Source organism: Osmerus mordax, chromosome 9 (genome assembly GCF_038355195.1).
Source record: "Osmerus mordax isolate fOsmMor3 chromosome 9, fOsmMor3.pri, whole genome shotgun sequence".
NCBI lineage: Eukaryota > Metazoa > Chordata > Actinopteri > Osmeriformes > Osmeridae > Osmerus > Osmerus mordax.
Window position 1 is genome coordinate 12,555,824 of NC_090058.1, and position 24,751 is coordinate 12,580,574.

At 40.4% G+C, this 24,751-nt stretch overlaps 3 protein-coding genes across 5 annotated transcripts in view; all 3 read right to left on the bottom strand.

Annotated features, from left to right (window-relative positions):
- kiaa1109 (KIAA1109 ortholog) overlaps positions 1-9,075 on the bottom strand; it is a 54,015-nt gene extending 44,940 nt beyond the window's left edge. The window contains exons 1-12 of the mRNA XM_067242682.1: positions 8,997-9,075; positions 6,937-6,994; positions 5,955-6,084; positions 5,063-5,179; positions 3,390-3,468; positions 3,187-3,251; positions 2,795-2,969; positions 2,565-2,646; positions 1,910-2,103; positions 1,262-1,341; positions 475-622; positions 173-329 (exon numbers count right to left, since the gene is read on the bottom strand). Coding sequence (XP_067098783.1) covers positions 173-329; positions 475-622; positions 1,262-1,341; positions 1,910-2,103; positions 2,565-2,646; positions 2,795-2,969; positions 3,187-3,251; positions 3,390-3,468; positions 5,063-5,179; positions 5,955-6,054 — 1,197 coding nt within the window. The 5' untranslated portion in view covers positions 6,055-6,084; positions 6,937-6,994; positions 8,997-9,075. The remainder of the gene's footprint in view (positions 1-172; positions 330-474; positions 623-1,261; positions 1,342-1,909; positions 2,104-2,564; positions 2,647-2,794; positions 2,970-3,186; positions 3,252-3,389; positions 3,469-5,062; positions 5,180-5,954; positions 6,085-6,936; positions 6,995-8,996) is intronic.
- Positions 9,076-10,081: 1,006 nt separating this feature from the next.
- c9orf72 (C9orf72-SMCR8 complex subunit) lies at positions 10,082-17,236 on the bottom strand. Of its 3 annotated transcripts, none has more exons than XM_067243025.1 (10): positions 17,144-17,236; positions 16,179-16,725; positions 15,491-15,586; positions 15,208-15,272; positions 14,883-14,955; positions 13,876-13,992; positions 12,906-13,141; positions 12,544-12,601; positions 12,117-12,226; positions 10,082-11,332 (listed from the first exon to the last, which is right to left on the bottom strand). In XM_067243025.1, exons 2-10 carry the CDS (start codon positions 16,623-16,625, stop codon positions 11,146-11,148), a joined length of 1,389 nt encoding a protein of 462 aa, XP_067099126.1. In that variant the 5' UTR covers positions 16,626-16,725; positions 17,144-17,236; the 3' UTR covers positions 10,082-11,145. The 3 variants fall into 3 exon arrangements, with proteins under 3 accessions (XP_067099126.1, XP_067099128.1, XP_067099127.1); XM_067243027.1 differs by having other exon boundaries at positions 16,179-16,714; positions 17,144-17,232; XM_067243026.1 differs by having other exon boundaries at positions 16,179-16,740; positions 17,144-17,225.
- Positions 17,237-21,804: 4,568 nt separating this feature from the next.
- On the bottom strand, positions 21,805-23,915 carry lingo2b (leucine rich repeat and Ig domain containing 2b). Its single transcript, XM_067243561.1, has 2 exons — positions 23,862-23,915; positions 21,805-23,715 (listed from the first exon to the last, which is right to left on the bottom strand). The coding sequence occupies exon 2, from the start codon at positions 23,641-23,643 to the stop codon at positions 21,805-21,807; it is 1,839 nt and encodes a 612-aa protein (XP_067099662.1). The 5' UTR covers positions 23,644-23,715; positions 23,862-23,915.
- Positions 23,916-24,751: the final 836 nt, after the last annotated feature.

The following is a 24,751-nucleotide window of genomic DNA, read 5'->3' on the forward strand; positions in this document are numbered from 1 at the left end:
ATATATATATATATATATATATATATATATATATATATATATATATATATATATATATATAATCTCTTTGGGGAAAATAAATTTATACAGACTAAATAATAGACAATAAAAGTTCTAAGAGACAGGAAAAGAATAGAAAATGTTTATGGTGAAAAAGCTGTAAATTCGATACCCTGTTTTTGGTGAATAGTAGGTCAATGGTGGCATCTGCGATAATGTTCATGCGTAGCTCGAATGCCAAGATTTGTCTGGGTTTGCCAGGCTGGGCAACCTCTGTTTCCTTCATTGTCTGATAGTCTGCTGGAAGGAAAAACTTCCACAGACAATCCCTAGTAAAACACAAGAATGGTCAAAATCCAGTATTATGAGATAGCATATTAGGGATTGTGTATGTAAACGTCTTAAACAAACAATGAAACACTGAAAAGTGCACACGTGGGAGAATGTGTGTCTCTTGAGTTTGAGAACACAGACCTTTGTCTATCTGCCCAGGGCCCGTAGTTGAAGTCGGTTCCTTTGCCACAGACGATATCCAGGCCCCAGCATGGAGGTAGGTCCTGCAGTTTGGTGCCGTCACCACATGGCTCTGTGTCCCCATTTTCCTGCTCCTCAGGGACAAGGCCTGAAAACAGTTACAGTTTGAGTAATAACCCTTGTGTTATCTTCAGGTCATTCTGACCCATCAGTCATTGTGACCCACCGTCGTATTGCGACAACTTTACCGCATACAAAAACAAAGTGAAGCATTTTCTTTTAACCGTTGGGCTGTCTCAGACCCCCCACATTGCGAAGGTTAAAAGAAAATAATTTTAATTTGTTTTTGTATTGGGTAAACACAACGATGGTTCGTTATGGACCTTTGGGTCATGTGACCCGAAGGCAGCACAAGGGATAAGGTATGCGTGTGAAATGTACGCTGTCCCTTCAGTAACACACAGCTATTGGCCGTCAGCAAATTCAGTCAACAAAAAAGGATGATTACACATATAGGTCAAGGTTGCATTACAGCTTTTGAAAGTAAACATTTTTTTTTTTTAAAGAAGATAATTGTGTCCAAAAAAAAGTTTTATAAACCATGATCAAAATGAATCCAACCACAAAAACAATCGAAAAGCAAGCATAATCGACACACACAACTGAAAGTGCAAATAATCCCTCAAGTAAATTACTTTCAAAGTAAACAGAGCATGACTATGGGGAGCTTAGCCTTGCTGCAAGGCTTAACCGGGAGCTTACCCATGTGCTCATAATGTGGTCCTACCTGGTTCATCCTGGTAATAGTAAATGTCCACATCGTTAGACTGCATGACCACAAACCCTTCTCCCATCAGTCTTGGTGGTCTGTGGAGAGAAGAAAAATAAAAACGAGAGGTATTTTGGGAAGAGCTCCTCCAAAATGTACAAATATCGACTTACTTTTCTTTTTACAAGCCACAAAGAAACAGAGCAGGTCTGACTAACTAGCAGCGTCCCCTTCTTTGTGTTGCTACAGCATTTAGGCTGCCTTTTACATCTTACCGTGTTCTAGCATGGAACCATGGCATTGTTACTACCCTACAACACAAGTAGTACTAAATTGTAAAAGTAAAAAAAATCATCATGTAATATTACAAAAGTTGAAAATCATTGGACTTGGTCAGAAAGCTCTGCCCTGGTTCAAAGCATGTCTTGGGAAGTAGCGTGTTTATTGAAGGGCATCAGTCTGTTCTTCTTGATATTAATAGAAGTGTTCCGCAAGGCTCTAATTTGAGACCCTTTCTCTTTTAAATTTTTACGAATGAACTCCCATTATCAGGCAAAACCTCAAATATCCGTTTATATGCAGATGACACAGTAATCTATGCGGCCAACTCAAATACACGACAGATCATTGCTTCTCCTTTGGTTTTAGATTTTGAATTCCACTCACTCATCGTTCTGCATGCCCAGGTAGCGCGGGCTTGGCACCAGCATGACACGGACGTTTTCCAGGGAGCCCTTGACAATGTGCATGTACTGGTCGAGGTGGCTGGACGGTGGCTTGGTGGCATAGGTCAGGAAAGCATCCTCAAAGTTCATGCACAACGTCTGGGGGAGGTGGTGGTTCCCAAACGCAAGCCGACCCTGGTTGATCACCACAAATATAAACATTTAGGTTGGGTGTTTAAAATCCAACAAATTCCAGAGTAATTTAATTATAATTATTATTTATTTGTATGTATACAGTGGCGAAAATCTGTTATACATTTTGGGGGGGACAATTATGACATTTTCTCAAGAGCAAATACTGAGGGGGACACCAATATTACTGCTGTAACACATAGCCTACATTGTAATATGTTAAATGTATATTATTAATACTATTGAAATGTCCTTATGTTTACAGTGATTTATTGGGGGGGACAAATCATATTGTTCCCAGGATGGGGGGGGTTGTGTGTCCCCTGTCCCCCCCTGTTCCCCCCAGGTATGTATGTATGTATGTATATACAAATGCATCAAAAAAATACAAAAATGATTCCTCTTATACTAAAGCGCATGTGCCACAGAGCATCCTAATATGGATGTAGGAAATGAGAACTCACAGCGCTGATGTTGACTTTTATGACCGGTATAAGGGATCTCCATGAAGATGACGGGTCCGGAGTCTCTGCTTTCATGTTGATACTAAAAAGTCATGCAAACATTCGAGTTCTATGAACATTGTGGGGGAAAAGCTTATATTCAACCCTGGAATGTGAGGCACGGTCGTTTCATGAAATGCGCTATGGAATTAATTTGACATTGTAGAATGAATAATGAGCAGGTGTTTTACCTGTCCAAGGTCTTGTCTCGCTCATCCCTTCCCTTTTCCTCGTCTTTTTGGGGAGGTTTGAGGGTGGGTTCAAGTCCAAAGATCTCCTGTAGCCTGGCATAGAGGTCTGTGCGGTTGTAGACGTGAAACTCAAATCCGTTCACCGTCACGTAAAGCCTGGTTTCTGCTTTGGGATCTAATGAGAAGAGAAGGGAACATTGCATGCAAATATAGCTGAGGTGATCAAGGATGACGACTGTCGATGTCGACTGTTATTCGATTTTGAAAGGCAGATATAGCCTTGTATATAGTTTGGAGCAGGAAAAAGACAATAGCCGATTAATAAACCACATTCTAAGTAGATAAAAATGAAAACACACATTTAAAAATATTTGTACTATTCACCAACTCACCATGTTGTTTCTGTTTGGGGTTATACATTTTCCACCAGCTAAAAATAAGGAAGCCATCTTGTATCCTAGAGAGAACACAAAATAAAAGTAAGGCAACATTTTTGTATGCAAAATATTGGGGCTAAGTAAGTAAATGCACTTAAAGCACAGGGCCTTTGATGTAGAATAGAAAACTGACATGTCAGAAGGAAGGATGGAGTTACCTGATAGACATGTCTTCATTAATAAAGTACACATCCCTGAACATGACCTTCCCTGACAGAACAGAGAAGGAAAAGGACCCTGTACATAGAAAAAAGACAGATAGACAGATGTTCATCATCTCTTCACAGATGGTGCCACTTCTGAACAAATGCAAGGTAGAAGCTAAAAGGTACCTCAACAAAAAGTCACTTCCATTGTAATACTTGCATCACAGTTAACAACAAAGAAACAAACTACTTATAATGGGTAAGCACAGGCACAGAGACAAGGATAAGCTGATACCATGCATGTTTTTGTTGGCTGCACTTTGGGGCTTTTGCAACTAGCTTGATCAATTGTACCTTGAAGTGTTTCTCCCTTGAATTAGACTTGAGCAGTGATCTGTTTGAAATGGTTGGTCACATGTTGCTTCAAAGTGAACCTAGCAGTTTGTATCAAGTGAGAGCCCACCTTAACCCAATAACAGGAAAGGGCCTCAAATACTGTGAGTACTCTGTACAATAGGGCTGGGCGATATATATTGTTTGACGTCTTTCATTTCATTTTATGCTCTTTCGTTCATTGAATGTGCTCCCAAAATATAATCTGTGCGACCTCAATAATAATCCATCTACCTGGTAGGTGCAGCAAGTCTCCTTCAATAGTTCATCACGACAACCCGCAGTCGTGACAGGTGTTTGTAATCTGAGGTGTCATCAACATTTTTCTAATATTTCACAACGCATTGCGTTTGCTTAGTGAAACCAAAAAGGTTTTTTCCCCGATTGGGACTAAAAACATGATTTAATATTTTGATTAAGATTAAGGAAATTGACTTATGTTAAAAAATAATGCCTGACACGCATTGTCCACTGGATTAAAAGCGTTACTTATTGCTTAATGACAAATCCGACAGTATAGCCCTATAGTCCCCAAGATTTTAACAAATAATCTAATGCAGTGGTTTCTCAAACCTGTCCTCAAGTACCACCTGTCCTGCATGTTTTAGATGTTTCCCTGCCCTGGTAACGAACATGCATTTGAATCAGGTGTGTTGGAGCAGGGAAACATCTAAAACATGCAGGACAGGTGGTACTTGAGGACAGGTTTGAGAACCACTGATCTAATGCATATCTAGAGCTTCATAGAGCACCCAAATGCAGTATGAAGCTTTAGCTGGAGACTTCTGCGAGTTTCAAAATGTTGCATCAGTGTAGCATGGCCTTGAGTACCAGTTTAACACAGTGACGAAACTTCACCAGTGCATCACAATAAAAAAGGATCTGAGACTGCCCAAGCACATCAAGTGGGGCTCAAGCCACCTGAAAGCATGTTGTCTTACAGAGGAAGAGTTGGCAAACTGAATTAAATATTAGACATTTTATCATCCAGGAAACAACGTTAGGTCCTGTAGCACCCAATAATGTAGTAATTTCCAGAAATAATTTTGAAATGCCTTAAAATGTAAGCAAACTCGCACTTAACCAATAATGTAATAAAATGCCCTTGACTAATATTTCTATAAACATTTTACTGATAATGTAATAACTTATTGGTAATTATTTACGATATCAGTAAGGAAATTGTATTACATTATTGGGTTTTAAGTTAAGTACAAGGTTTATTGCATCAGGAAATTATTATATTATTGGGTGCCACAGGTCCTATTCAATGTTCAATGGAGCCCACTTACCGATGTGTATGTATCCTTCCTTATACAGTCTGTTGATGATGAGGGTTAAGATGAGGCCAATGTTGCGAGAGTTGTAATAGGTTAAATATATGATCCATCCACAGGACAGAATGGTGGCTAGAAGATAAGGACAGAACATAATCCAATATATTTTTGGAACAGCAGGAAATAATATTTCAGTGATTCAATGGCGCTGTCATAAGACTAAGAGTGACAAATGTACATGTTTCTCAGCAACAACTAATAACACTTTCTCTAATTAAGGTTATAGGTGTACATGACCCTATGCCCACCATTATGATGATAAAATGGACATGGCCTAACACATTTAATCAGCCTTCATTAGTCAACTCTAGTGTGAAATATGGAGTTCCTACGCAAATACACAAAAATACTATATCAACACTCGGAAGTGAATTTGGAATACGTATGTAAACAAATGATGCTTTTAAATTTTCAAAATATGTTCACGTCAACATGTCAAGTTACAAGCTTGCTTCTTTTAATTATAAGCAGTCCACATTATACTATGAGCTTGCAAATCATTTATTGTATATTTAATTCTATTCTAATCCCACTTAGTACTGCTAGTTTATGTACCCTTAGTATAGATAGTCCACATATTAAAATTTTAGGTCCCTATATGTTTATTGTATGCACCTTCCTGCCAAAGCAAATTCCTTGTCTGTGCAAACTTTCATTGCGAATAAATCCCCTTCTGATTTCAACATAACGGCTTTGCAAATGCTCTCTTTCAAGCTTTCAGAGTTTTGTCACTATTTCTCACCTCATAGATGTGTCCCCACTCAGAAAACAACACTTTCAGGTAAGACATTACAGAAGATCTCAAACGATACCTTTTTCTACGGAACATTGAACAGCAGACACTTACCTACAAGGAGCCACACAAAATTGGAATCATGCTTGGTGAGGAAGTCATCCAAGTCATCGAGACTAGGAAAGGTGCTATCATTGGCTTTCTGTCCCTCCATTGCTACAGTGGCTCAGTCTGACACCCAAAACTGGAGAAAAAAACACTAGTTTAGTAGATTCATGATACACAATAGATAGGCTGGCCAGTGCCCACAATTGACTGGCCCAACAGAACTTACAGGTAGGCCTATTTGTTGCTTAATTAAACAAGTAGATTTTATGCATGAATGACAGATCAATACGAAAGAGAAAAACAATGGGCATTGATCATATCAGGGAATGCACAACCTGAACAGCTAAATTATTCAATAGTAATAAAACCCCAACTCTTGTCATTAATAGCCATTTTAATTGTTGATCATGTGTCATTGTGTGTTGTGGCCTTGTCAGTTAGGCTAATTAGTGTCTTTGCTGAAAGCAACAACCCTAATGCAATCCTGCATACTTATTATTAGTGTTTGCTGAAAGCAAAAATCCTGCATAGGCTACTTCTACTTGTGTGTTTGTTGAAAGGAAATACACCATTGTTTTCTTACTGTGAAAAACCCCACCTTTCGATCTTTTATACTTTTCATGCTATAAAATGAATGGTAGTCAATGGAAGATAGGTCTACTCTTCATCCACCTAGTTAGAGAGCTACAAACATTGTTGCAACTTCATTTGACAATGCTCTCTCGTGTGCGATGACTTCCGACAACTCTGGTTTTTATGGTAAGGCAGCTCAAAGTTCTCAATAGGACTTGTGTACCTCCCTGCTGCACAGTATATTTTTAAGCTATTGACTCAAATGTCAAAATGTTCAGGTGGACCAGTTGTTTACAGCTGTTAAACCTCAATCTTTATATTTGTATGCTTTTCATGTTATAAAATCTATGGAAGTCATCACACAATGCCAGTCAAGGACAGATGTACTTCCCTACTGCATGCTCGATTTGATTACCTTTTTTTCCTTCGTCATTTCAGCTCTCCCCAACAGCATATCACTTGCTTAGCCTACACTGTGATCCAGAAAAGATTAGTTGAAAATGTAGTTCTGAGCCAAAACATTTGATGTGTAGGCCAATAATAAAATGCAATAATAAAATTGCCTACCTGTGTATATGCTACTTGACATAATTCATGTGCATCCAAGATGGATATACAAAAGCCACTACGCAGGAGTAGTTCCTAAGTATGCACACAGCAAGCCTAGTCATGAACAAGAATGCTTGGCAGCCCTGCTTACAGTTTATTTATGGTCAGTACGGCAAAACTAACAAAAAGATTGTCTAACAGCATTTAGGCGAACAGGAGCTTTATTGAGAAACTTGTGGATATCTGATGAGGAACTGTGTCAATATGTGTGTGTACACTTTCAAGTTCCAGAAGTGTTCAATACACACAAAAAATATGAGCAAATCTCAAAACACAATGGGTGGAGAAATACAGGGATGTAGCATACAGCCTACTATCCTTCAAGACAGGCTAAGATCCGCTTTGGGTTCAATAACTGACAGTGTTTTAAGAAACAAGTTCGTTTCACAGTCAATTAAAAACATTTGTAACTTTAACATGCTTGTTTCACCAATGCCTCTGTTTACTTTTACCATCTCTATTGTATATTTGGGGGTTAGGCCTATTTGTATGAATCTTTGTGTTCCATGTAATGACTAATAGAAAGTATAAATCCCGAGCATAGATTAAAAGCTAAGCTATTCCTGATAGACTAGTTTGAGTTGATGGTAGCCGAAACCTGCAAAACCAGATATGACGGGAATACAGAGCGAAAGACAGTTGTCGGACTTGTGTTTTAGGATAGTGGGTGGAATAAAAACGAAGACATCCCAAAGCAACTGAAAAGCACTCTCGTGATGACCAAAAACGATTTTATGTCAAGAAAACTGATCTTGTCACATCAACTGTAGGCCTAATACTACTGTAGTTAGTGTGACTTTGAGCTTCAAGTATCCTTAACATCTCCCACACAAAGTCACTAAGGTGCTTTGACCTGCTGATATATTTTCTACTGGAATATGACTGCAGGTCTGGCAGTAAATGGCAACTGTCTTCATCAGAATCCCCCTTGGCATAGAATGATAAACAGCCTACAATGTATTGTAACACCACCACCAACTATGTTGAAAAGCATTGTTCAAACAACTTCAAAGAATGATTATGTTAAACGACAACAAGTCATTTTACCTAAGACACATAAATAGCCTCCATTCGTGTCGGAGAGGTTTCTTCTAGTCTGACAAAACACGTTAATGTGCTTGGGAGGGACTGTACTTCTAGTACTACTGCATTAGCTTAGCTAGTTCTACATTGGTACGTCTACTAGAAGTAATGGCACGAATGGTGAAACGCTGACTAAACGTAATACTAGCCATCAACTGTATCTTTATAATAAGTCATCTCGCTACAGTCCCAATACCAAAAGTATAATGTTAGCTTGTTAGTTACTTGCTAAATTACAGTCTAGTATGCAGCTCTGCTAAGAGCTAACTGCTAGCTAGCACTACTACTTAAGTAGGGCTAGCTCAGTAAGTTTACCTTGGGAACAACTGACGATAATCTTGGAGTTGGCAAGTAACTAAAAAACGTACACTAGCTAGTAGTAATCAGATTGCTTTCAATAATAGTCATAGCTGTGGAGTACATATTGTTGAGATGCAGTACTAGGGCATCATTCAGTCTGCAGACAGTGCAACCCTTCCCAGCATCTGACTGTCAGTGTCATCTTGACGACGTAACATCAAAAAGAATCACAAAATAGCTAGGCTAGTCTACAGTATAAAAGGAAAACTAGCAAGCTATTGACTCATTAAAAAGGTATACAGATACAGCTTTAGCAAAGCAGTAAATAACGATTAATAGCAGACGACCTATACTGTAGCAGACGATATATAGCTGTACAGTAGCTAACTAGCTTACACTACTAGCATAAACCGAGGCCAAACCCAGCGACTTCTGATTTCTACTATGGAAGTAAAAGCATAAGTAATGACAACCAATACACACCTTTTCACACTATTTGTGTCATCGGGTTTCATTTTCCTCAAATTCCACAATAGTTGTTATCCTTTTGTTCTTTCATACATCGGCCTTGCGAGCTAGCTCTACCTATATTGTCAACTACTGCTCCTCTCCGCAATATTTACATAGCTGCTGGTTGGATGGTTGACATCTCTTCCTATCGCAGGCCGCAGCGCTCAAAAATTAACCAATCGGGTAATTCTGTGTCAAAACAGACGGAATTCTGGAAAGTATTTGCAGCATCGTCTCAGATTTTGTTCAAAGTTTGTCTAAAGACAAACTTCTCAAAACAAAGGCCTGTAAAATATTTTTTTACAATTCCAGTGTTTTAATATTTGATTAGATTGTTTTTTATGCCAATGTTTACACTTCCTCTGTGTAAAAACATCCTCTGAACCATTAAAAGTTTGCACTCCTGTTGACTTTATTTAACTATTCCGAAACAGTTATATTTGTGCACCAATAAGGAATCAAGCATAAAGTTTTCTTCAAATACAATATTTTTGATTATTATAATTTTGTGCCAACATAGCCTTGCATACTGCAACATGCAGTAGGATTCAGTAGGACATCCTAGTATTTTTTGGCATACTGCATTTGACATACTACTTGGACATACTAAGGGTGCATGTCGATACCCATACAACCATACTATTTAGAATGCCTGAAACAGATTTAGCATGTCCCATGTCTGGTCTCGAATCAATATTTGATTAGATTGATTGTAGAAAGAATGCCACAAGTGTTTGTCTGTTATATTAGCAAAAGGTGGCTATTCTGAGTATAACAAATTTACATTTAACCATTATTCCTTTTTCTATCACATTTTTTACTTGTTCCATGCTTTAATTTGTAAGTACATTGATACCTTAAATGGAATAAAGGTGTTATATAACTTGTGAGCAGTATCAAAACACAATGGGTGAAGTATAATGTAGGTTTATCTTTTGACTTCCAACATGATAGCACGTTATAGCAAACTTTGTAATCGGACACACAAACTTAAATTAGCTATAAACTTGTGTCAATGCACATGTATTGTTTGGCACAAAGAAAACTACTTTTTGTTTAAATCATTGGCTTTATGAATATCCTTTATGACAACATATTTCATTTTCTTTTGACAATGACAGCAAGACAAGAGAGGGCATATTACATGATGCCTATACATCCAATAAGTTAAATTAGTATTTAATTATATTTACATACCAAAACAATAACATTCAGTACATAGTCATGCTCAAACTCAAGACTACAGCAAGTCCAGTTTGTCCTTGAACATATTCTCAGTCAAGGGCTAGTGCCTGACACCCTTAACACTACATAAATATTTGCATCCCCCTTTGATGGAGACACACTGGTGAGACCCGTTTTTGGTTTGGTTAATTAAGTTACCACTAGCAAATTATTATTAAATACAGGAAGATGGCCAGTAACTGCCTGTACACGGATGTGAACATCCTGTAAAATATTCCAACTATTGAATCAATAATTCTATCACAATATTATTTTTGTATTTTTTTTCTCAAAGACCAGTACAGCACAGTCATAAAATATACACATATTACATAAGAAAGTGACAAACACATTATAAGACACTCGTGCTTTGAAAGAAAATTATTTCAAATACAATTTGTAAAGTGGCACATCAAACCCACAACAGTGCATCTTAACAACTTTTCTGTAAGCTGAATGCTGTATGAAAGGCTCTTCAAAACTATAATCAAATAAGGCAACATTTTCAGACAGTTTGTCGGTTTTAATGTCTTTAAAGCCTATTTGAAATCGCTAATCAACTACAGTCCCTACGTGACCTGCAGCATAACCAAAACATTTGTTCATATAAAGGGAAACAATGGCTACTGTTAGCTCTATTCAAGTTCTACTTCATTCTCAATCCCAAACTCCTTAAAAGGTTTAACTGCAAGCAATCAAATTTGACAATATTGTGTCTGTCAAAGTATTAGATGTGTCTGATTAAATCCCTTGTCGAGCACATACACTGGAGAAGCATTGGGAAGGTAGGAACAACTTTGATCATTTTGTAACAACGGATTTGGAAACCGTTGACAACCCAACAATTGTCTCAAATTTTGATGCACCTCTGCAAGGAAGAGACTTAAGTCCATAACGTTCAAAAGCTCATGAGTGCGTCCCGCTCTTGAACGCTGGTGTAGAAGGGTTTTCCAAAAACAAAAGAGTGCAGTCCTGCCCTCAACTTCTCAGCAAAGGCCATGATGATATTTAGGTCACCCTCTACCATTAGGTCCAGATCTGTCTTCAAGTTGCGCAAGGAGCGGAATGGCTTCTTTCCCTTTTGCCTGTGAGAACATACAGTGTCATGGTTAACAACGAAATATTGGGCACTGCAGAAGTAAAAAAGGTTAGTCTCTATAAACAGTATGACTTCAGTCTCGGTTCTGCAGTTTATATGCAAGACATTTTTTGGCAAAAACATTTAGGTCAGGGTTTTGGGGTTGAGGTCAGGGTTTTGTGCAAGCGGTCAGGTTTTTCCACACCAAACTCGCACAAATTAGTTCTGTATCAAGACCTCACTTTGTATGTTTTATTTCGCATAAAAATGTATTTCGGTGGAACTAAGAGGTTTAGACACAAAACAGTCCCACTGCTTTTTCGTATGTAGACTTCTCCTTGCATTTGTCAAATCCACTGCTAGATGGTGCATGATTATCACTACAGAGAATGCTTTTCCTCTGTTTTGCAGTCCAATGGGCAATCCATACATCCTTCCAGTCAAAGCTTGGCATTGTGCATGGAACAAGAAACATTGACCATGGAACATGGAATAGAACATGGAAACCCATTCCATAAAGCTCCAGAGATTTCTTGCTTTGTGTTTAGTTTAGTGATTCAGCACTAACTTGAAGAGGCGTCCCAATACCTTTGGCCATGCAGCATATATGTTTTTAAAGAACTCCGTCATACTACTTCCGTCATTCATACATCTACGCAATCAATGTATCAAAATACATTTCGACATAACCTTGCCATCACCACAGCACATGGTTATATCGTATCGTTGTATTTGAAAACGGAGCTAGCTGAGCTCATCTTGAGAGGAGCAGTGGCGGGGTCTGTACTCACGTCTCGTCCTCGATGTATTTAAGCAGCGTGAGCGCCTTCCTGTGGAGCAGGAGCAAGAACTGGGCCAAGTATGTGCTCCGCAGGGAGAGGCCGGGCTTCAGCATGAACACCTGGGGAACAGGAGATTGGTTAGCTTGGAAAGCTCACACATGCTGGATAATCTTTTGGGGTGATTAAACCAAAATATCAACTTTATTTACATTTACATTTAGTCATTTAGCAGACGCTCTTATCCAGAGCGACTTACAGTAAGTACAGGGACATTCCCCTCGAAGCAAGTGGGGTGAAGTGCCTTGCCCAAGGACACAACGTCATTTGGCACGGCCGGGAATCGAACTGGCAACCTTCAGATTACTAGCCCGACTCCCTCACCACTCAGCCATCTGACTCCCTACTCCAACTTTATGTTTAGGCCTTACGTTCTTACCTCATCTATAAAAGACTTAACGAGGGTGTCTTTGTGCATGACATCCTGAAAGATGTTTCTAGAAGAGAGAATATCACAGTGTAAGTGACTGATTACATTGACATCGTTACATTTATATACAGAGTCTCCCGCAGTACTTTGCAGCTAAGGCGGCCGCCTAAGTAACACAGGCCTGCCGCCTTAACTACGTCGTCAAAAAACTATATTGATATCCGCCGTGTTACTCTGTCCTGTTTTCTCCCTTTCATTCACTCAAAACGTGACCAACGCCAGTCTCTTCTCTGCAGAACGCATTAGTCTATCGCCCCTATGTATCTAGTGAATTGCCTACGATAGCTGCTCAGAGTAGAAGAAGGGCATACAGATCCGGGGTGAAGGTCTCAGCAGTGTGGATGAAGGCCTCGGGCGTGATCTCCTCTTCGCTGACGGCACGCCAGAGGGCACTGAGCTCAGAGCGGATGTAGCGGCGCTGGTTGTACATGTGCTCATGGCATGGGGGCATCTGCTTCACGGTGTTGATGTCCACGTCGATGTGCGTTGTCGGGTAGGGAGAGTACAGCACCTGGCGGAAGGGGAGAACAAAGCTGCCGGTGGAATCCTGGGGAACGGAATGAACAGGGAGGGAACCATCATCATACATTAGCAGCTTGTTATTACAATACCCTATTGAGCTCATTGTCACCCTGTGGCATAGAGAAATGAAATGTAAATCCTTTTTTGCACGATATTTGTTAGTAATACAAAGAACTGCTAATGTCTAATATTATATAGTCTAATAACACTGAACACACAAAACACTTTATTTTACACAAAGATATGAAGAACACTTTAAACATTATTAAACCATTTCAATCAATGTCACAACAACACATTTCCATCTGATCCTAGAATCTATGTACCAGCAGAATTAGCCACGAGTAACTCCTGATTGGCCATGGCTGTCCTAGCGGTACCAAAGTCCTTGTTGTCACCAATATCTTATCTAGACAATACCTATCTGAATGGAATCCACATGTCACTGTCAACTCCAAAAGGACAAAAGGATCACATCAATCACATAAGGACCTTCATAGTGGTCCAGTTGATATAGCAGAACAAATGAAATATAATATTACTAATAATTCATTTATGAAAAGAATATCCCCACCCTATGAATATGGGTACAAATAACATGTTTATCCATTGACGCCGTCTGATCTTTTAATTCCCCAAATGAGAGGGATCAAAAATAACTCGTTTGTATCCTACAAAGAAAACTGAACAAAGAAATATTTCATTTCATATTCATGAACTATTGCAGGCTAAATAATCCATGTGGGTGACTGTGGGTACCTTGAGGAGGCCCTGGACAAACAGCCCAGTGTCGTATTTGAAAGATGAGTCAGCCTTGCACAGACGGGAACACTTCCTCTCAGAAGGGGTGAGGAAGAGACACAGCGTACGCACAATCTAGGCAGAAAACAAGAACGTGTTCGGGCGTTTTTCGACAGAACATGCACTGCGCTTGCCGCTTGGTTCAGCGCACATCTGACTCGTGTTTGGGGAAGTCGTGGCGGACAGCACAAAAATAGCAGTTTTCTTCAGGGGCTATGTCACTACATGTACTAGGCAATCTTGTTGTTGCCGATGTGCATATATTCTCAATTAAGAAGCGTTAATAGGTGTGTAGAGCTATTGAGAGACACTCAATGTTTAGGCAACACTACACATTAGGGATGCCACAATTCTCAATATCATACTGAACCGTTCTGACATCCACGGTTAAAAACACACTTGTGAATTACGTTTATTTTTCGCTTTTTTGCGTTTAAATAATTCAGTGCGTTTTATTTCTCTCTGCCCGCTGAGAAGAGGAAACGTCTCCCCTGCAAGTCACTATGTACTAAAGATTTTTTTGTGTGCTTTTAAGTAAAATAAAGAAAGAGTATGCAATAAACAAAAATCTGATTTGCCAAGCCAGCAGAACCGAACCAAACCGAAAACCTTGGATAAAACCAAGGTATTTACTGAACCGTGGGCAGACTGTATTGTTGCATCCCTACTACACATACTGCCTACCTAAAAGCTACGTGACTGTTAGAATAAACCTACTTGGTTCAAACGTAAGGCTTTCCTCCTGAAGTCTCAGTACAAACATAAACTTGTGTCATACAATGCAGGGCCTTCAAACACAAACAACACCAACTTTTCCTCCAATTTGCCTTTGGGCCTAATTTCTATTGGTTACGCAGGTATTTGTCACAGCACGCAGCGTCCAAGTATCCTTTAGGCGCAACTCACAGTGAAAGAAATTATGATGAAATCTTGTATCACAAATAACATTGTGTTTATGTCAGTACCTTGTTCACTTTGTCCGGGTTGCTTCCAACCACCATTGAGCAGCCACAGGTTTGGAGGTGAGAGCTAATGGCTCTGAAACCAACAAGCACATACAGACTCAGTTTGCAACAGATAACAGTCCAAGGCACCATAGGTCACCTTATTGGGATTTAATATAAATCAAGCAATTCAGCAACAGCAAAAACTAATCTACCAGAGCCGGATGCTGAGCTACTTTGTGAGAAGTAGCTTTCATGTCATGACATGTCACTGCCAATGAGAAGTTGCAGACTACTACGCATTTGATAATTGGTCTGGTGATGCCAGGCTAACCAGAAAGCTTACTTGTGCAGGAAATCCTCATGGCAACTGTCCCCAATGTCGTCATCATTTAGGACAGTGTCTTTAATCTAACATAACAAGAAGAAAAAGTAATGTCTGAAATTTCTCAACAGAAAAGTCTGGGTCGACACTTCTATCGACTGACATAGTGTGCTAGAGTTTCACTGACAATTAATTAAATCTCTTGGGATGAGTCCAAGGACTCATTCAAGACAAAACAATAGCAGTTCATATCAAGAAGAAGTGTTCTACAAAGAATGACATGAGGTTTGCAGAGCATGCTTACATCTATGTCCTCAGTAACGCTGTGTGTCTTCATTGAGGACAGTAGCTCCATAATGGGGACAATCTCTGATGACAGCACTGAGATGATGTTGTAGCCCTACACGGTGAAGACATTTTGGTTGTATTCACTGTACATAGCCTTTGATCATTTTGATGTTACTAATATAACTTGGAGTAATATCATAATTCATCATAATACACTGATGCACAATTTCTTCCTGCTAGTTAGGTAACAACACTATTACCTTGAAGTTACAGATTTCCTTTTAATCCGTACACTGAACTAGTTGTTGGTTAGACGGTACACTAGCATGGCCAGTTCTGTATAAATAATTGTGGCTGGACTCAACAGGTTTACTTCCTGCATCCTGAAAAAGGACTCGACAATTTTTTAAATAATTTTTACATGTATTCACTTGTTGAGCACTGATTAACAGTCCGACAACATAGTTCCCAGGATTATAGTTCCAAATTATAAAAAAAGGGAAACTTTCAAAGATTCACTAGACTCCGATATATACTAGTGCTCCTTAATAGACTCACCAAGTGTAACATAAAGTTTGGAGTACTTCAGATCATAGTACATCCACTGCTGGTCAATAGATTTGATTCTAGATATGGTTTCAGCACACTGAGATTTTGGCCCAACTGAACGAACCCGTCAGAAGTGAATTATTTAAGCCATCTACCTTTTGCATCCAGATGCGTCCCTTCCGGATGATGTGTTTGAGCCTCTCCACACAGACGGTGTGCAGAGGCAGGTAGAAGCCCAACTCTGCTTGTGGCAAGATGATTGACAAGGCACACGTGTTCTTGTCACCTTTCAGTTCACCATCGAAAATAAGTGACACGATGATGACGCCTTTCTCTGCCAGCACAAAGAACTTGACGTCAACGGCCCCGCACTCCGCGCTGCGTAGGATCTCCCCGTTCAGCGTGTGATTGGCTAAGAAGGTCACCTCGCCATCGCTTAAGAACAGCGATTGCTCACATCTGGGTACCCAAATGTGACGGACGCGTGGGCCGAGGATGTTGTCCCAGTAGGCAAATGTGGCAGCAAGGAGAGGGCATTCACCCTCTACGGTGACGTCTGTTTTGGCCACAGCTGGTGACTGGGGTGGGCAACCAGAGGACATGACTGCTTGGGAGAGGAGCTAAAGGGAATACTTCACAAGTGGGATGTCAAAGTGAGTGTAGTATGTCCAGATGTATGGTGTTCTTCAACCTGTATTGGAGCTGGCAGAGAGCAAACTGTCAGATGGCAAATGTCATTTTTGCCAATAGGCCACACTGTTGGCATGTTTCCATAATGTTGATACATCCGACCTCATAACAAGTAAACCATTTTAAACATGGGTACATGTAACAGTGACTCTCAAAATAAAAATATTATATAACTAGCTAATGCTAGCTGGCCAAATACAGATATGCTGGGTATGTTTGAACACTGAATTAGTCTAGCAATGGTGGCAAACACTAGTAACGTTAAGCTTTTGTTATGATGAGCCAATCTATTGACTGTCCTTACAAGTTAGCAAGATAATGCTAGCCCTTCTAGAAAGTTGCATTTCAACGTAGCCGGCTAAAACAATTGTTGTTTTTGACTACACATGTACATATATACACATGGAAAGCAAGACTGATAGTGACTTACTGAAATATTGTCATATTTGTTTGTCTTTTGTTAAGACGGTGAATCTTGAAGCGCTAGCTAGCTCTAGCATTTCTTCCAAAGCACCACCGTCATTTCCTGATTAGTCATTACGTCATCGTCGTCTTCCGATGTTTAAACGAGTGCCCTCTAGTGTACGTCTACATTTGAAGGATGATGTCATTATTCTCCAAAATAAAATAAAAAACTGTGTTGATGGTGACTGATTCAAAAATCTGCCTTAAGTTAAGTAACCGTGTACTAAGATTGCAGTGCACTCAGATTTGGAATTCAAAGCAAGTTTGAAACATAACTGTCCCTTCTGTGTTGTTCAAATGTTGACGCTATCACATCTAGTCTCTTCTCTAAAGACGAAACATTACTCACCCTGTTTTTTACTGTTGTTAATATGGATCATGAGAAGTTATGAGCTAACTGGCCCTTTTCCAGCTGAAGAAAATGCTAAACTGACCATGGAGTTGTGGCTAAATTAATCCCACTTTTCTTTCTTATACATGACCCCTTCTTAGTTCCTTTTCTCCTTATAAAAATGCCATAACACACCCATCATCACATGCACCAGATTTCTAAGATTGGAGTACATAAAACTGCTGTACCTTGAAATACTAGAATCCTTGATTAATCTAGACAGACAGAGGGCATATGGTGAGGCTCACCAATCACATCCTTTCCTTCAAGTGATGATGGTCGATTATGCCTTGGTACCTCAAGAGGGCTCAACTGACTAATTTCAAAGAGATATAAACCATGTGTAGGCCTACTGGTCTCAACAATAACCAAAAGTCCTCTGCATGATTTCAAATGGGGCACAAGTCGAGAAAAAAGAACAACATTGGCTAGTGTTTCCTTTAAACTTAAAGCAAATCTAGGGTTAATGTTAAAATAATAGATCATATTGTGCTACTTTTTATTTCTGCCTGTAATTGTGTTTGGCTCCAGGGTCGTCTTTCATTACCTTTAATTAGCACTCTAGACACACTAAGTGCTAAGATAACATCTTCATCTGCTAAAGGGCAAGCTTTGTGTCTCATTTCTTTGACTGTTGTCTGGCATGCAAGCTTTACTAAATAGAAGAGGAAGGGCAGTATTCTTGTTTGTGTTTAGAAAGTAGAGGTTTCCATTCCCAAAATGTTGTCTTCAGTACTTACATGGAAGAATTTGAAGATGAACAAAGGTGCCTGTGTTTTGCCTAATCTAAAAAGCATAAACAAGCAGGAAAAATTATTAAAATAATTTTTTTGTCACATCCAAATACATTACTGTTTACTCATACTCAAAACATTTTAAGGCTTAAACAAACCTTAGTTTAGCTTTTTCTCTCCCTTAATTAAATATCTGCAGAAAAGGACGTTGCAGGAAGTAATGACTCATTAATTAATGATTCATAGTCATTCATATCACTCTGAGACTAACTGCAGTGCAGCAATATAGAATGTAATTCATTATCATCACTATGTTAATTCTATCTTCATCTCCATCTCTCTTACCCTTTGTCCTTAAGAATTAAATATACATTTTCCAGTATTTAAGATACTTGCACTGTGATGTTGAGCTAAATAGAGACACATTGTTCAGCTGCCTAAGGGCTCTAATATTCACACACTACTGGGGTATGTTTGTTTCAAAGCCCAGAGGACATCCTGAATGTGATTGTAGTTCTCTGCAGCCCAGTGAATATCACACCCCTTGCCTCGGGCTACCTCTGCTGTCTCTCTCTACATGTAACACTGAGGGGTTCTTACAGTCTCACAGCCCAAGGTAATTAGAAAAAGAATCTTGCTTTTAACATGCACAAGAAGAGAGTTTAGACGTTTTTGTAATGACGTCACACTAGTCCTCTATGCCTCTAGTGCTTTTTGAGCTTGTGTGTTAATCCTCATTCTCATCAACCACAGCGCTGACTGGCAATGTGATATACAATGTTTTTTTCATTGTTATTGCTTTCATCTTTCACAGTGTGCATCTTGCTGACACTTGCCACAAGCCGTGTTTTAATGGTGGTAGTTGAACTAAGATGAAGGGTGGGAGTTTATAGGAGTGCATGAACACGTATGCAGCTCAGGGTAAGCTCAGAGGGCTCATTACATGTCGAGCTATGGACATCATACTGTGTTATAGCGTACATCATTAGTGATGGCGACAGTGATATTGTTCATCTTCTTCTGTGTGGAAGTGCCTTAAAACCTTCCAAAGACAAGGTTCTGAATCTTTCCTCTTATGTTGTAATTATATTTAATTATTCTGTCAGCACAGATCTTCCCAGAACATCCAATTTAATTACAGGCGTTAAATGAAACTATTTACCGACGTTTTCCTCTCCAGATCACTAAGCACAGGTTTCCTAAGGTCAGACAAAAGATGCTACACGCTTTCATGGACACACATGCTCATCACGAGTTGCCATGTACCTGTATATTGTGCTATTGATTCCATTCTCGCCAATCCCAGCTCCTCCATACAGTCTGCCTGTATCCTCCCCAAATGTCGAATGCTATGCAACGCAAAACTGTGTGGCTTGACTGGCTTTTTACTAGTGCAATTTTATTTAATCTTTTGGATACGTTTTCTCCAACCATGGTTTGCTTTTGTTCTTTATTACTGTCTCTGAAGGAGGGGATCCCTCCTTCATATTTCTTATATTCTTCCGAGATTCTTAGGGAGTTGTTCCTTGGCTTCTGTGACGATTTAGGTTGGTTGTCAGTACTGATCTGGGGGCCTCTGTGAAGCCTTGTGACATCCAGGTGGTTTCCACCGTCCACCATTTCCTATCCATCCTTCTTTAGTTTAGATTTACATTCGACGCTACCTGCCTTGTCAATGTATGCACTTATACCACGCTACTGCAGTTGCTTCAATGCAGGGATTTCAAACCTATTTCTGGAGTGTAAGAAAAGGTCAATAAAATAGGTGTGGTGAACGTTTTAGAATTAGTGTAGGAAAACATCTTGTTTCTGTAGATGTTTTGATGGGCAGCATCACAGGGGCAATGTACACATTTTGTTTCTGCATTTGTGTGAAATTGCAAAGGATTAAAGTTAATGAAGGGTTGAAAATATATGTTTACTTTTGTAATAATATATTGTAGTTTCTGTATGATAATTTAACAGATAATCATCATTATATGATGATAATTATTATAATCCCAGTTTTGCTGTAACAATCGGAATTGTTGGTTTCATTTTGTATATTGGTGAGGTAAGAAATTATGATCACAGAATGTATAACCAAGTAACAACACACAGACCATTTTTTAAACTTGCAATATGTTAACAATATTGACAGTGTTGATGAGCACATTATACTGTATACTTACAATTTATTGTCTTTTTGAAAATATACCCATAGATTTATTTTAAGAAAACATGTATACAACCTGTAATTTTGTATCACAACTTTATCACACGTTGACATCCACTTCTCTGCACTACAAATAATTGCCTTAATTTGATCCCTTATTTTTTTTTCTTTAACAATGAAAAGTATTCAACACAATGTTCCAAAGCATCCCTTTAAATATCCCGAATCCCTTGGTGTCTTGGGTGAGCATCTGGACATACCAGCTTGAGATGCTAAGTTCAAAGAAATATGACAGAGGGGAGAAAGCCTACACATAACTCAACACATAAGCTTATATTTCTCTTGTTCCAAGGAGGACATTGGCTAGTAAATCTTTACCATTGTGTCTAGCCACTGACAAAATACTTTTATGTTACATCAAGGGATTTTCTGGCAGGAAAATCTTCCCATGATTGATAATGTCATCAAAAATGGGTTGAACATAAATCCTTTATCTTCTCAAGCTTTTCCAAATTAATGCCAACATTTTGGATGCGACTGTTTCTTCAGCAAGAGGATAGCCTTGTGTTTCTGGGAAACCTTGCTTTCTGGTGTTTTTACCTTCGCTATGTAAACGTTCCTTGAGTTGGTTAAGAGTCCCTATACTATTTAATCTTAGGATCATTCAAAGGGTAGTGATAACCTAGTTGAGGGAAAGAAAAGTTATACAGAAGGTCTCTTCAACACTGTTATAAGAGATTTGCATTTGCTTACAAACATATATAATACTCCATTTTACTCAACAGACAATACTGTTGTTACAATGACTTCCACAAATACAAAGACCTGTAAAATGACTAGTCCCTATTATCGTTTATGATTGCCCTTTCCTACAACAAAGGCAACACACACACACTTTCCATTCTGCTGCTCAGATGGGTATTCGACACAACTGAGTTCTGGCATGGCGTAGTGACGATTGCTCCACTGTCACCTTAGCTTCTACCTGTCATTTCCCGAGACCTCCTGCTTCACCTTGATGCAAAGGTAAGTCAGCAGCATAGTCACTTAACATCATCAACTGTAACACATGCCCCGCATAGCATTCTCATATTGATATGTCAGTTGGTTATAGTACTATATCCAGTTTGTATGATAACATCATTTATATAAACACATCCACAGTATCATAGATCACGTTATATTCACATGTCCACTGTGTCAAAACACCACCACCATTATCCACTATATCGGTACATCACTTTCAGTTTCACAAATCCACTGTGTCATACTGTGAAATTAATTCTATTGATATGTGCACTGGGATCTTCTATCACTGCCATATGAATTGACCCCATGATGTGAAGTCAAATCATTTTCATGTTTACCCTCCTTGGTCCACTCGTTTCGGTCGCCTCAGCAGCTGCTCCGTTTGATTTGCGGGGAACGTACTCAATGTCAAAGTTGCTCTTGTGCCGACCTTTACCACGGCTCCAGGCAAACAGGAGCAGGAAGCAGAAGATGACCACACCCAAGAAAGAAAGGCAGCCCATCGCTGTAGATATAATGATGGTCTTCAGGTCTATGGGGACCGTCATATTATACAAGACAGTTCCGTTACTCCAAGTACTGTTGGAGTCTGTGAGATAGTTGGAGCTCCGATTCGTGTAGAGCGACCTGTCACTAATACCCAGGCTTTTCACTGCCAGTGAGGCTGACAGAGTGGCATTGCCCGCCGCATTGCTGGCAATGCATAGATAAACGCCACTGTCGTGCAGCTCCGCCATTTTGATTTCCAGGGTTCCGTCCGCCAGAACCATCACTCTGCCGGTGTTCCTGGCAGTTACAAAACGTCTGTGGGGGGTCACCCAGGCCACAGAGGGCTGTGGTGCCCCCTCAGAGAAGCAGGTTAGATGGACGGGCTGCCCCTCGTCAGCAAGCAGAAGCTGAGTGGTGTTGGGCCCAATCCTGGGCTTTGTGCAGGTAACATATTGTGAAATTAGAGGCTCCTTAAGATCCCTCAGGGGTTTCCCACGTAGGTGTTCAGGAGCACTGCATTCGGGCTGGACACCCCCAAGCTGCAGCAAGGGTGGCTTTTGTTCGTTCAGTAACCACAGGAGACGGCAGTCGCACACTAGCGGGTTGCTCCCCAGATTTAGCATCCGCAGATTTTCGGGCGAACCCAATACACTCTTCTCAAAAGAATCCAGCTGGTTTTGCGACATGTCTAGTACCCGCAGAGCACTGAGACCCAGAAAGGCCATGGGATCGATGTAGGCCAGCTGGGCTCCCCGCAGATACAATTCCTGCAATCGTGGAAGCTGGCCAAGTTCCCCGTACTGAATGTATTGGATGCGACAGTATGATAGGTTGAGGTGTGTGAGGTAGGGTAGGTTGCGCAGCGCGGGACCAGGGAAGGCAGACAGGTTGGTGTTGGTGATGAACAAAGTGGTGAGGTTGAGGCCATGCAGCGTGAGAGGCGGAATGGCATCCAACCATTGCCAGTGGCTGATCTCCAGGTGGCGTAGCCGCACAAGCCTCTTGAAGGAGTACGGTTTGAAGACACCAATGCTGAGATGGCACATGCGGAGCTCCACCAGGTTGTGAAGGTGCGTGAGAGCGTCAGTGGGCACCACGGTTAAGTTGGAACGCTCCAGCGTCAGGCTTCGCAGTCCCAGCAGACCATTGAAGGCACGCTGGGAGATAAAGACAAGCTCGTTGTCGCCCACTTCTAGGGAGGTTAGCTGACGCAGGTCCTGGAAGCCGTGGTCCAGTAGGACCACCAGGCGGTTGTGGCTGAGGTCAAGAGTGGTGAGATTCCCCAGGCCTGAGAGCACTCCAGGGGGGACGAGTGTCAGGAGGTTGCTGCGGAGGGTAAGTGAGCGCAGACACGTCTGCCAGCGGAAAGAACCGGGCTCCACCACACTGATGAGATTGTCACTAAGGTTCAGTTCCTCCAGGTGAAGGAAAGACGAGAAGTTGTCTGGTGTTATGATCCGCAGCTTATTCTTGCTTAAGTCCAGGACACGGGTTTCAATAGGGATGCCTTCAGGGATGGTGGGCAGGCGCTTGCGGTGGCAGCTGACAGACTTAGTCTGTGGGGAGCAGTCACAGCGGGCAGGGCAACCCAGGGCGGAGCGGGCCAGCAGAAGGGCCAGAGCCCCACCCAGAAGAAGATGGCAGCAGTACAGGGCTAAGCGTTGCATGACTTTTTACCCACGATGACCTCCGTCACAACACAACTTCTTACTTGTCCAGAGATCCATCACGGTAGAGCACTAAAAAGAGATAAGACAAACCAAGAGAGATTTGTGAAAAAGCACATATTGCCTGTTCAATTAGCACAATTTGTTCTATGTAGCTTGGATATAAAAAATACTCATTCCCTCGATGCTTCTCAAACTTATTATTCCTAATTATTCACCTATTCATCCTCTGATTTCCCCCCTTAGTCAATCCTCCATTTTTTCAAACTTTCAATAGTCTTCTTCTGCAATGACTGGAGAATGCCTGGAAATGTAAATAGAATTAAATTACATTATGTAATAGAATAGCCTGATTTCAGAAGCTATGAAATATGAAAACTCATCATTATCATCTGTACAAAGATTGAAGAGCAATGGGGTGTTTTGAGGTTAATCGAAAAAGAGGTTCCGTGCCAGAAGGATGGACCCTAATTCCAGCAAGGTGAAAAGAAATGAAGGTTGTATTCCCTCTGGATATGTAAAACAAAGTCAGTAAACAGGGGGAGTGACTAGGTAGACAGGGAAGGAAGAGGATGATTATTGAACCAAGGGATCCTAATACCCTGAAAGCCACGCCTTGCACACAGAATGGATGACGATCAAGTACCCCTACAGGCAACAGGTCGTTAATTGGCTTGGATTATTCAAATGAGTAGATAAAACATAGTCCTTGATAGGCTAGTCACTTAAACATCTATACATTATTTGAATCATGCCACTACATCTTACACTTAACTTGAAACATACCTAAGAAAAAACATTGTTGATGCTAAATTTGCATGTTATTGGGTGGCTGCCGAGCACTAGCTGCAGCAACTGGTGGACTGGTAGTAATAGACTGTTATCCATTCAAATAACTGCAAAATCCTGCCAATTTAAGCAGATGATTTGTACACGGATACAGATATACGCCTTACTCCGCTGCTAAGGTGAGTGATACATTTCCTAAATAGATGCAGCCAACAGACACGCAAATGCACACGCATGCTCATACACACACACACACACACAAAGCACTCACCCCACTGAGTCTGAGAGACTCCCGAGCTTTACTCTGCGCATCTTCTCC